At 41.8% G+C, this 10,630-nt stretch overlaps 1 protein-coding gene across 1 annotated transcript in view; it reads left to right on the top strand.

Annotated features, from left to right (window-relative positions):
* The first annotated feature begins 1,062 nt into the window (after positions 1-1,062).
* RPL18 (ribosomal protein L18) overlaps positions 1,063-10,630 on the top strand; it is a 31,875-nt gene continuing 22,307 nt past the window's right edge. The window contains exons 1-3 of the mRNA XM_086930399.1: positions 1,063-1,166; positions 6,354-6,440; positions 6,577-6,684. Of these exons, the coding sequence (XP_086786525.1) occupies positions 1,164-1,166; positions 6,354-6,440; positions 6,577-6,684 (198 nt within the window). The 5' untranslated portion in view covers positions 1,063-1,163. The remainder of the gene's footprint in view (positions 1,167-6,353; positions 6,441-6,576; positions 6,685-10,630) is intronic.

The following is a 10,630-nucleotide window of genomic DNA, read 5'->3' as shown; positions in this document are numbered from 1 at the left end:
GTAGTAGTGCACCTTTGGCAATATCTGTCTGCTGCATAATGTGTGGTAGTGCACCTTTGGCAATGTCTGCCTGCTGCATAATGTGCGGTAGTGCACCTTTGGCAATGTCTGTCTGCTGCATAATGTGTTGTAATGCACTTCTGGCAGTGAATGTCTTCTGTATAAAGTGTGATCACACACATTCTGCAGTGCCTGTCTCCTGTGTAATGGATGGTAGTGTACTTTCGGCAGACTTGTCATGCATTGATGAAATTAATACATATGACTCTCTTCCTGGATAAGAGCATGCTACATTCTACTTACAGGTGTATGTATGACCTATTTCTATAAAGCAGAAGTTATTTCTTGAAGATGGTAAAAAGACATCTCTCCCAGTTACTCCTGAGATCCATTTTGTGTTATACCTGACTCGCTTCGTGTTACGCTTTATTCAGGTCTTTGCACCCACGCATTTCTCCCTCTTATTGAAGTTGAAATGTTGGCATGTATGGCATGGTAAACTACAATGCATTTTATCTGTTTTAAAAAGAACAAATAAATAAAATGCCGTCATTTACAATCCCAACAGCTCAAACTCTCGTAAATGCAAGACCTATTGCATTGCAAATGCTTGTGTTTATTCGCCTGAGGTGTGTACGGACTTGGATGAGAAGGTTGGGACAATGCTACTGCAGAAGTCCTGCTAAATGTATAAACATAAAGCAAAATTATAAGAACGCTAAGGTTAAAAAAACGTGGTTGGGTAAACTTTTAAAGTATTGTTCAAGAATCTGTTTTCATTATGATCCTACTCGACTTTCACTTCAGAGCTGACATTATGCAAGGACGTTTTCCTTATTTCACCAACACATAGTAGATAACCAATAGTTACCAAAACACCTAAGCGTAGAAAACCACAATAAATCACAAGCAACTAACGGCAACCAACACAATAAAAAACAAATTCAAATGTAAAGTTTTTTTTAAAAACATAATAAGTACGGTTCGGTAAAATACCAATAGCAAAATGGCCACCGCATTTACACTGTTTTACTGTCCGCTTTCTACTTTTACTGCCGCGCAAATGCGATGCTTCCGGTGCGCGTGGCCTCCCATCTTCCCTTGCGCGGCCGCCCTCTCTTTCCTTTCCTGCTTCAGGAGCAGAGACACCTACAGCTGCCATCATGGTGAGAGCGGGCCCTGTGCCACGATCTGCCTTCATCCTGTCTATTGCAGCCCATGTGTTTCTTTGCACCATGACAGCTGGTGTCCTATGTCGGTTCTTTCTCCGTTGTCCGAAGTAGTGGAGCACGACATTCGCTGCGAGTGTTATTTCGTGAGCCACTTCTCATGCCCCCCCCCCTTTCTACGTTCTTATCAAGGGATTGGAGTCGGGGTGTGACGAGCAATTCCAAATGATATTTGCCGCCTTCCCATGTCCGAATACTGTTGCGCGTTAATGCCATATCCCGCTTTCTTGTCCATGTACCTCCTTCAGCTAGAGCCATCTAGCATTGAAGTCTCTTTGTAAAGCATCTGTTTGAATGTGAAATATGGTAAAAGCGAACATGTTTAAGAAGGCTCCATTTTGCTACTTCTAGCAAGTTAGTCGTTATATTTTTCAGTTGCAGCAGTTAACGAAGGCTGCTCTCTCGGGAATGGCTTCACGTTAAGAACTGTGCTGTCCCCTTTCTGGAACGGGTTTTACATTTTTAATATGATTGTGTGGGTACCTTCCGGTCATTGTTTACAGTAAGTGTTGGGTACCTTCCGGTCATTGTTTACAGTTAGTGTTGAAACATCACTGAGTCGTTTGTAATAACTTGCAACAACCCTAGAATCGCCATGCTGCATTCATTCCTAAGAATATGGTTCTAGTCTCAGCACAGCCTGGCTTCATCCATCGCTGCCTCTGATAACCGCTTGTCCCTGGCATCACCTTCCTCTATTTGGAGTCAAAATTTTCTGTTCAGTACTTCTTGAATAATCGTTCATCTGCCTCTTTAAATCTAGTGTGTTGATATCGGCAGCCTGAGCAAGTATGCATTGCAGTGTCCTCTCCCGTCGCTGTTTTCCGATGACAGGTCAATGTGCTAACACCCAACATCATTCCTTAACAATTTACAGTTATATCACTGGTTATTTGTCTCTTAACTATTCTGGCATCATTAGCCAACAGCTATTTCCAGACTTTTGGGACATAATTTATTCTGTGGCTGGCGCAGGTTTTAGGTACTCCTGTTTTGCAAGCTGTTGCTTTTGTGTATTGCTGTTATCTCATCAACTGTTTTTTTCCAATAGTTTTTGTGTATTAAAAGCTTCAATGTGCTCAGCGACTATAGGAAAGCAAACCCTTCTTATGAAATGTCATTCTTTGTCCAGAGTAGCCATAGTGTGTTTGGGGTATGTTTTAAAACATTTTATACCGTGGTCTATCGTAAGGTGATATGTTGCTCCGAGACGTAATAGACCAGTGCTCAGTGCAAAATCAGTTTATAACGTAAACGTTTTTGGAAACTGCTGTCATAAAAAATAGTGCTGTGGTAAGTGTGAGTATGTCAGACAGACTGCGCAAATATATTAATTCACCTAAGTATATAGTTCAAATTAAAAAGCCTGTCTCGTCTGTGAAACACACCAGCAAGCAGCACACAGGTGTTTTCCATGTTTCATTACTTGGTTTCACTGTAACTTGACGGAATGGTTATATGAATCGGTGTATTATCTATGTGTTTCGTTGTCCCATTTACACCCGTAAATGTTTATTTATTTATTTAGAAAGTTTTATATAGCGCGAACAAGATCTTTTCAGATATTAGAGCGCTTTACAAGGGCACGGGGGTGATGGAGTAATAGAATGTAATAGTTGAGGTAGTTGGGTACACGGTGCATAGTTACATAGGTAGGTCAAAAAACAGGAGGTAGATCATAGGTGAGGTAGTGTCAGTACAAGGTGCATAGTCAAACAGTTGCGCCAATAATATAAAAGTACAAAAATAAGCACATACTTGTTTAAGCGTGCTACAAGTGTTTTTGGAGATAACATAAAGGTGGGCATAGTTGAGGTAGGTGCGTGCAGGATGTATAGTCACACAGGTGCATCAGTAGTACAAAAGTAGGGATGGTTGAGGTGGTGTAGGTACAGTGGGCAAAGTCAGACAGGTGCGTCAACAATACATCAAAATACAAAGAGGGAACATATACAATCAAATAAGTTATAATACAAGTAGTACAAGTAGACCTAGGGGTCAGGCAGGTATTACGGAGCGGATTCATGAGAGCTACAGAATAAAAGATCGTGTATTTAGCCATGAGGATTGCTTTTACTTCTTTCTTAAACAGTTTGTTGGAGGAGATGAGCCTGGTTTCAGGAGGGAGTGAGTTCCAGGTCCTGGGTGCCATTCCTGAAAAGGAGCGTTTATAGGTTTTTTCCTTCCCGGATCTTCAAGGCTTCAGCAGAAGATTGTTTGTGCTTCTAGTAGTTCTAGAGCCACCCGAGATTGTCAGCTTTTGAGTGAGGTAGACGGGTGAGTTCATGTGTACAGCCTTGTGAGTCATGCAGGCGATTTTCAGATGTATTCTGGCTTCAAAAGGTAGCCAGTTCAGGGATTTAATGTCAGGGGAAATATGCGAGTTTTTTTGAGCCAGTGATGAGTCTCTCTGCAGCGTTAAGGGACGCTCTTAGGGTGTAGTTAGGGGGAGCCCGCAGAGGGTGGTGCTTTCGTATTCTATGTGCGGGATGACTATAGATTGTACTGCAGTTTAGAAGTCTTTGGCTGGAAGGAAGGCTTTAAGTTTTCTCAAGGTATTGATTTGGAAGTTCGCTCCTTTGGTTGCCTTGCTGATGTGCTGCTGCATGTTGAGATTGGTGTCAAGTGTTATGCCTAAGGATTTTGCTGAGTCTACGACGGTAGGTTGTACATTTAAAGCAGTTAAGTGCTTAAGCCATGTTTGAGCTGTAGAGATTTTTGCGGGAGGTGAGATCAGGAGGAACTCAGTCCTCAGGGCATTGAGTTTGAGGTGATTCTCTGCAAGCCAGGATTGGGTGTTTCTGATCGTGGTGTTCAGAAGCATGATGTCCTTGGGGGATTGTATTTTGAGATAGAGTTGGGTGTCGTCGGCATACATGTGAAAGTGAACATTGGAGGTCTGTAGCAAAGTAGTGAGAGGTTCCATAACTAGGTTGAACAGTGTTGGGGAGAGGGAGGATCCTTGCGGGACGCCTAGCGATACAGGTACCGGAGAGGACATCAGGTTGTTGCTTTTGAATCTTTGTGAGCGGTTGTATAGAAAGGAGGTGAACCACTTGAGAACAGTCCCTGATATGCCCATTCTTGTGTTTAACAGTTCGAGTAAGTTCTCATGTTTAACTGTGTCGAATGCTGAGGAGAGATCCAGAAGGATGAGGAGGCAGGTATCGTTTTGGTCTAGGATTTGGAGGGCGTCGTCCACTATGTGAGTCATAGCTGTTTCGGTACTGTGCCATGCACGGAAGCCTGATTGAGCATTGAGGAGATCAAACTTGTCTATGTGTTTAGTCAGTTGTAGCTGTATGCATTTTTCCAACAGTTTAGCGAGGGTGGGAATATTTGTAATAGGGCGGTAGTTGTTTAGATCAGTGGGGTCTGCTGTTAGTTTTTTTAGTAGAGGTGTGACTTGTCCGACTTTGAGGGCGTCAGGGATGGATCCTTGTTGAAGAGAGCTATTGATAATTTTAGTCCACAGTGGGAGGAGCAAAGGGGTAAAGTCTTTGACAGCGTTTGCAGGAAGGGGGTCAGTGAGGTGATTTGATAGTTTCAGGGTGCTGAGCAATCTGCCAATTTCTTCTTCGGAGTAGGTGCCAAAGGATGACCATGTAGCGTTGTTCTTTGGTTCAGGCGATGCTGTGAGTTGGGGGTTGGAGTAAAGGATTGCGTCATTGAGATCGCTTCTTATGTTGTCGGTTTTTTGGTTAAAGAAAGCAGAGAAGTCTTCACAGGAAGGTGTAACGCCCATGGTGCTGATTGTCTGGGGTTGTTCTTTGGATTGTGTTCTGATTAGCTCAAACAATTTCCTTGGGCGGTTTTTTGCTTGGGCGAGCTGGAGGCTGAAGAAATCTCTTTTTGAGTGTTTTATTTTCCTGAAGTAGGCGTTTCTCTGTTTCTTCAGGCTTTTTAGGTGCAGTGCAGAGGGGGCTGACCTCCAAGTGCGCTCTGCCATTCGCGTGGCCCGTCTATCATCATTGAGGCTCCCGTCATACCATGGGTTGGAGATCTTGGACGAAACTCTTTTCAGTTGCATGGGTGCAGCCTCATTGATTATTGTGGACATAGCATTTAGATAGTGGTCAGTCAGGAGTTGAACGTCCGTAGCGCCGGACGGGGGAAGTAGGAGATTGCAGCTGTTAGGCGGTAAGGAGTTTGGGTTGAGTTTCTTCATGTCCCTTTTCCAGACTTTAGGCTTAGAGGGTTGCACTGGGTTAAATTTAATTTTTTCATTGATAAGGAAGGAGACAATATGATGATCTGACCAGTCACAAGGTTGGATTGACTCAAGTTGAATAGCGTCCTCTTTGGAGATAAGGTCACGGATAGAACCTCTCTCATGGGTCGGGCTATTGCATATTTGGGTGAGATCAAGGCCGTTGAGGGAGCTTTTGAGGCTATTTACCACTGTGTCACTGCTGTCATTCCAATGGAGATTGTAGTCGCCAAGGAAAATTTGGGTGTTTTGCCATCCTGAATTGGTTGATATTGTGTCCATGAGTTGTTGGCAGAAGGAGAGCTTGTCCCCAGGTGGGTGGTATATGATGGGAAGTTTAGAGCTCAAGACCTATTTTGACTATAGTTACTCGCGTATACATATATCTGCAAACAACTTGGCACACTGATCGAAAACTTTTCTTGCCAGCCTATTGTATAGCGTAACTTCTCCACCTTTCAAAACCAATGTTTCTGGACGATTTCAGTATATAAACTGCGTGACTTAACTTCCGTTTGATTTGCGACGTTTTAACTGTGAAGTCACTGATAATAAAGGGCAACATATGAGTTGGGAGGGATGCTTACTTGCCAAATAAACGCTGTGATAAGTTGAAACTCTGTTATAAGTTGCGCTGCTTATTAGCGTTGGAGGGGCGAATCAAGTTGAGGGAAAAATATCCATTCTAAGAGTTGGAAGATTGACTGCCAGTTTGTCAGTTCCACAGTGGACACAATGCTCCTCAGTTTTGTTGGCGGTTGTCTTGAATAAACATTAATAACAACTGAAATTTCACTTTGTGAATTACCATTAATCCGCCTAGAAAACACCCTCAATCTTTACATTGAGATAATCACATGTTGATATTTAACCGTATTCCCTCAGACTTGTCCTCTGATTATTTTGCTGTGCAGGGAGTGGATATCCGCCACAACAAGGATCGCAAGGTGCGAAGAAAGGAGCCCAAAAGTCAGGATATCTACCTAAGGCTCTTGGTTAAGGTAACTACACTTCGATTTTTTTCCTTGATTCATTTGCAGACTTAAGTTTAATATTTGCTATTTGAATGTCTGACATGTGTGTTCTTTGTGTGCTGAAACAATTTGTTTAATGTGTGCCCCCTGTCCTTGTTTACAGCTGTACCGGTTCTTGGCCCGCCGTACAAACTCCAACTTCAACAAGGTGGTTCTGAGGCGCCTTTTTATGAGCCGTGCAAACAGGCCCCCTCTTGCAGTCTCTCGTCTGGTAAGTGCCCCTCCGACCCAAATATATTTTTTATGAAGGAGTATCAACATTCACGTACCCTGCAAAGCACAGACTGTTAAGAGGAGTGCAAACCTGGTTGGTTGTACAGTACTAGAGAGCGATGAAATCCTGACCTTGTGTCTTTACCATATTTTAAAGCTTTTGCATGCACCCGAGGCTTAATAGTGGCGTGTACCAACAGCTGGATGGGATATGTACCTCTCATTTAAGAGAATTGTTGGCAGATTTCTTAAAGGCCTCCAGGTTAGGAAGGACCTTCAGTTAAGGATCCATCACAATGACATTATACCTTTTCCTCTTTATATGTTTAGCCATGTGCCGCCGTAAACTTGAGGTAATTGTCATGGTTGTCTTGAGATACCACTTTGTTAGCACGATGTGGATCTCGGTCCTCGAAAGCTTAGTACAAAAAATAGCAACATAACTTGCCCAGTTTAATTGTGTAATGTGTGGACGTTTTAATTGAGTTTTTTAAAACACATTTCTTTATTGAGGGGTCTGTCGTGGATTGGTCCTGATATAACACGAAACAAGGCTACGGATGAATTTGTCAGTAGAAGCAAATGAGCACAATTGAAAGGGCATTTTTTTTTTTAAGGCAGTGAGTTAAATTTAGACAGGCTAATAATGTGAAACAAGTTTTTTTAATCCTGTAAAGAAGGGGGAACTTATGTCGGTCGTTAGAGTAGCAACAGGTTGGATCGTTAATTTGGGCAGCAGTCTTAACAGTAGTTGGGACGAGTATGTGGAATACCATTAATACTCAAGTATATCAAGCAAGAGGGTAAAAATTAACTACTGCAGTGTTAAGCTATGTGAGGATATGTCCCAGCAAAAGTGTGGGTTAAGGGCAGGGCCTCTGTAAATATGCAATTGTGCTACTAGAGCAATTTTCGCCTAATTTTTAGAATTGCCACAATCAGTCATCTGTTGCATAATTTGCAGATTTTAACAAACTTGTTTCTAGGTCCAACTGTATCACCCATAATGCGTCTGTTGTAAGCTTGTTTCTTGATTTAGCTGCACTGGAGTTGAAGCTATCGAGCATACAGTAGCTGATGGGGGGGGGGGGGGAGGCAGTTGGTGCTCTTACTTGAAGAGCAATAATATTCGTTAGAGGATTGCACAATTAAAATATACTGGATATGTTTATACAGATAAGGTTCAAATGCTGTTGTATCTGCAATGGTGGCAAGTTGGGCAGTGTTTTGAGGGTAACTTGGAGTACATCGTGAGTTTGATCAGAAACCTGTTTATTGCTTAGCCTATTTTGAGTTGAGATTATTAAACGTGAACAGAGTCCCAGTGGCTTAATGGAAACGTTAGTAGAACGTTGTGGCAAATGTTGTGCCATGTATTAATCGCAATGACAATTGTGAGCTCCTATTTTGAAAGCCATATCGGACTGCTTCTAAAATGCTCATAGGACATTGTCATGATTGGCGTCGCTAGAGTCCGAAGAGTTATTACGGATAAAAGAACTGGGGAAAGTAGAGCTTTTGGGTATTGATCAACAAGTAACATGCGCTATGGGGAAATGGAGCTAGGCTGTCAATACAAGTGCCACACGAAGTAAAGTAAGTAGATGGTCGGAAATGTTTGCTGGTGATAAATGTATTAATAGTAGTACAATTGGTTACCACACTATCCGTTTAATGTGTGATGTTTTCATCTAGAGTTTCTAACTTAAACTTTAGTCTTGTGGACTTTAAACCAATCCTACTATTTGGTAAAATACACACAATTGATGGACAGAATGCAGAACAAATAAAAACCATCCACCCCCAGTCAAAACGATGGATTTAGGCTGAGATCTCTTGCTGGGGTGAATGTATGACATTGTTCTGCATTCTGTCCATTTGTTCTTTTTGCATTTGTCACCCCGAGTGGGACGGGTTTACTCAGACGTGGGTCCTGTGCTCTTCATACCACTGGAGTCAAGCTATCCTGGCTGATGGCTGAAAGCCCGAAACCGGTCCTAGGGTGCTTGGTCCAGTCCATGGATGATTTAGCCTGGCAGTTCGGGTTGAACTGTTCCCATTGAGTTCAGGGTCAAGACTGATTTGCATATGGCTGGGGTCCAAACTGGAATGGCATGGTGAGCAAAAAAAAATGGATTTGGGCCCAGATCTCTGTACTGGGGTGAATGTATGAAATTGTTCTGCATTCTGTCCAATTGTTTTTTTTACATATTTGGTAACTTGGAGAAAAGTGAGTTAATATAGGCCATTGTTGTAGTTTATTAACCTGAGTTCCGGGGACACTTTGGGAATCAGTGGGTCCCTGACTAGAAAGCTAAATAACAGAGTAATCAATTGTATATAAAAGGTCAAATTGTGAATTTAAAACCTTCTGTAAACGTGAAGGAATCCGAAATTGGGGGTTAAAAATGATGTCGGCGTTAAGATCATTTCACAGGAACAGTGCAAGAGCATCAAACTGAAAATAATGTGGACAATGAGTGATCTCGATTGAATTTAGAAGAGCTCCAACCTTTTCATTAATTGTGTGTTTGTGAAATAAGGTGTTTAATCATTTGTTTAAATGTCTTTTTTGTGCATTTTGTGGTTATAATAAAAAATGCTGAGGTTTGGATTTCCCCAGCTTCCATTAACTGGTCAGTGGGGTCTCCTGCTATCAATGATTCAGTAGGGGTCCCTGGTTTCTAGAATGGGGGGTCAACTAATATTAAAAGGTTGAGACCCACTGTTATAGACATTAATGAGAGATTCATCAAAATAGGTTCAGGCTATGGAGGTGTCCGGAATTTCACCACCACGATGTATTGGATTGTGGCGGTAAAAGTAATACATTTGTATTAATAAGGTTAGTCTGGACACAAAAAACTGTGGCTCCTTAATGCAAGTGAAATTTTGATTGATCCTAGCAAGCTCTGAAAGAGGCATGAGGACTGTTTCTAGTTAAGAATGGGTGTCATACACTATATTGTGATTTATATTGGAAGCACCAACATTTTCACAATATTAGACACGCTTTTTAAGATTCTCTGACCCGTTCTCAGTGTCGGGTGAACCACCAGTGGGGATTCCGTTATGGTAAACATGAATTAGTACGTGGCTGTTACACCACGTACCATTACTTCGCACGCGTTGCAAGTCATATTCTCCATTACGTCGTGGACCTGTTTTTATTTTGTCCGGTTTTTAAGAAGGAAGCACAGCTCTGGATTCATTTCAGTGGGGTGCCGTTTGCTGATTAAATTGTCAAAATCCTGGTAGGTATCATTATAATCAAAGCATGGCCTAAAAGGTGACAATTTAAATATATCAGGAGAAGCGTGCCATCTGTCAAAGCAAAATTAAGGTATAAAAGCATACAATAAACTGAAAAGCTGCCCTGAACCCATTTGGGGCAGCTCGAGCAATATGTCTAATTTTTGTGGGCATCCACCAACTCAATAGAGTTCCATTTCTCCAGGTCATAGTACATTCTAAAAGTCAAGGATCCTGAATAAACTTCTCCTTGGGTGTGGATGGATCCAAAACATGTTGACAGACCAAGCTATTTGGCCAAATCCTCAGGCATATCTCGGGGGTGTAGAATTTATTAAAATATCTACTTGTCCATGGGGCAGGTTGCTTCATAAATCTACTTGTCCTGAAACAAAATCCACTCGTCCCTTTGGTGCCATGTAGTGCTCCCACTAATTATCAATACTGATATTGTAATTCAAAAGACCAGATCTCATCCAGAAGAAGTATGCAACTCACCACTGGGAAATGCTATTTATTAGAAACAATTTATAGAAAACACAAGTTGCAAGGTTAATACCTCAATCCATTTGACAAATTATTATAAAGGTTGGGTGAAAAAAGACTCAAAAGGAATGAAATCACAACCATACTATCACTCATTCATACCCAGACATATCTCAATCAAACAACTAATACACACATACATACAA

The sequence above is a fragment of the Lissotriton vulgaris genome, chromosome 7 (genome assembly GCF_964263255.1).
Source record: "Lissotriton vulgaris chromosome 7, aLisVul1.2, whole genome shotgun sequence".
In the NCBI taxonomy this organism is placed as follows: Eukaryota; Metazoa; Chordata; class Amphibia; order Caudata; family Salamandridae; genus Lissotriton; species Lissotriton vulgaris.
This window is presented reverse-complemented; position numbering and strand designations above follow the sequence as displayed.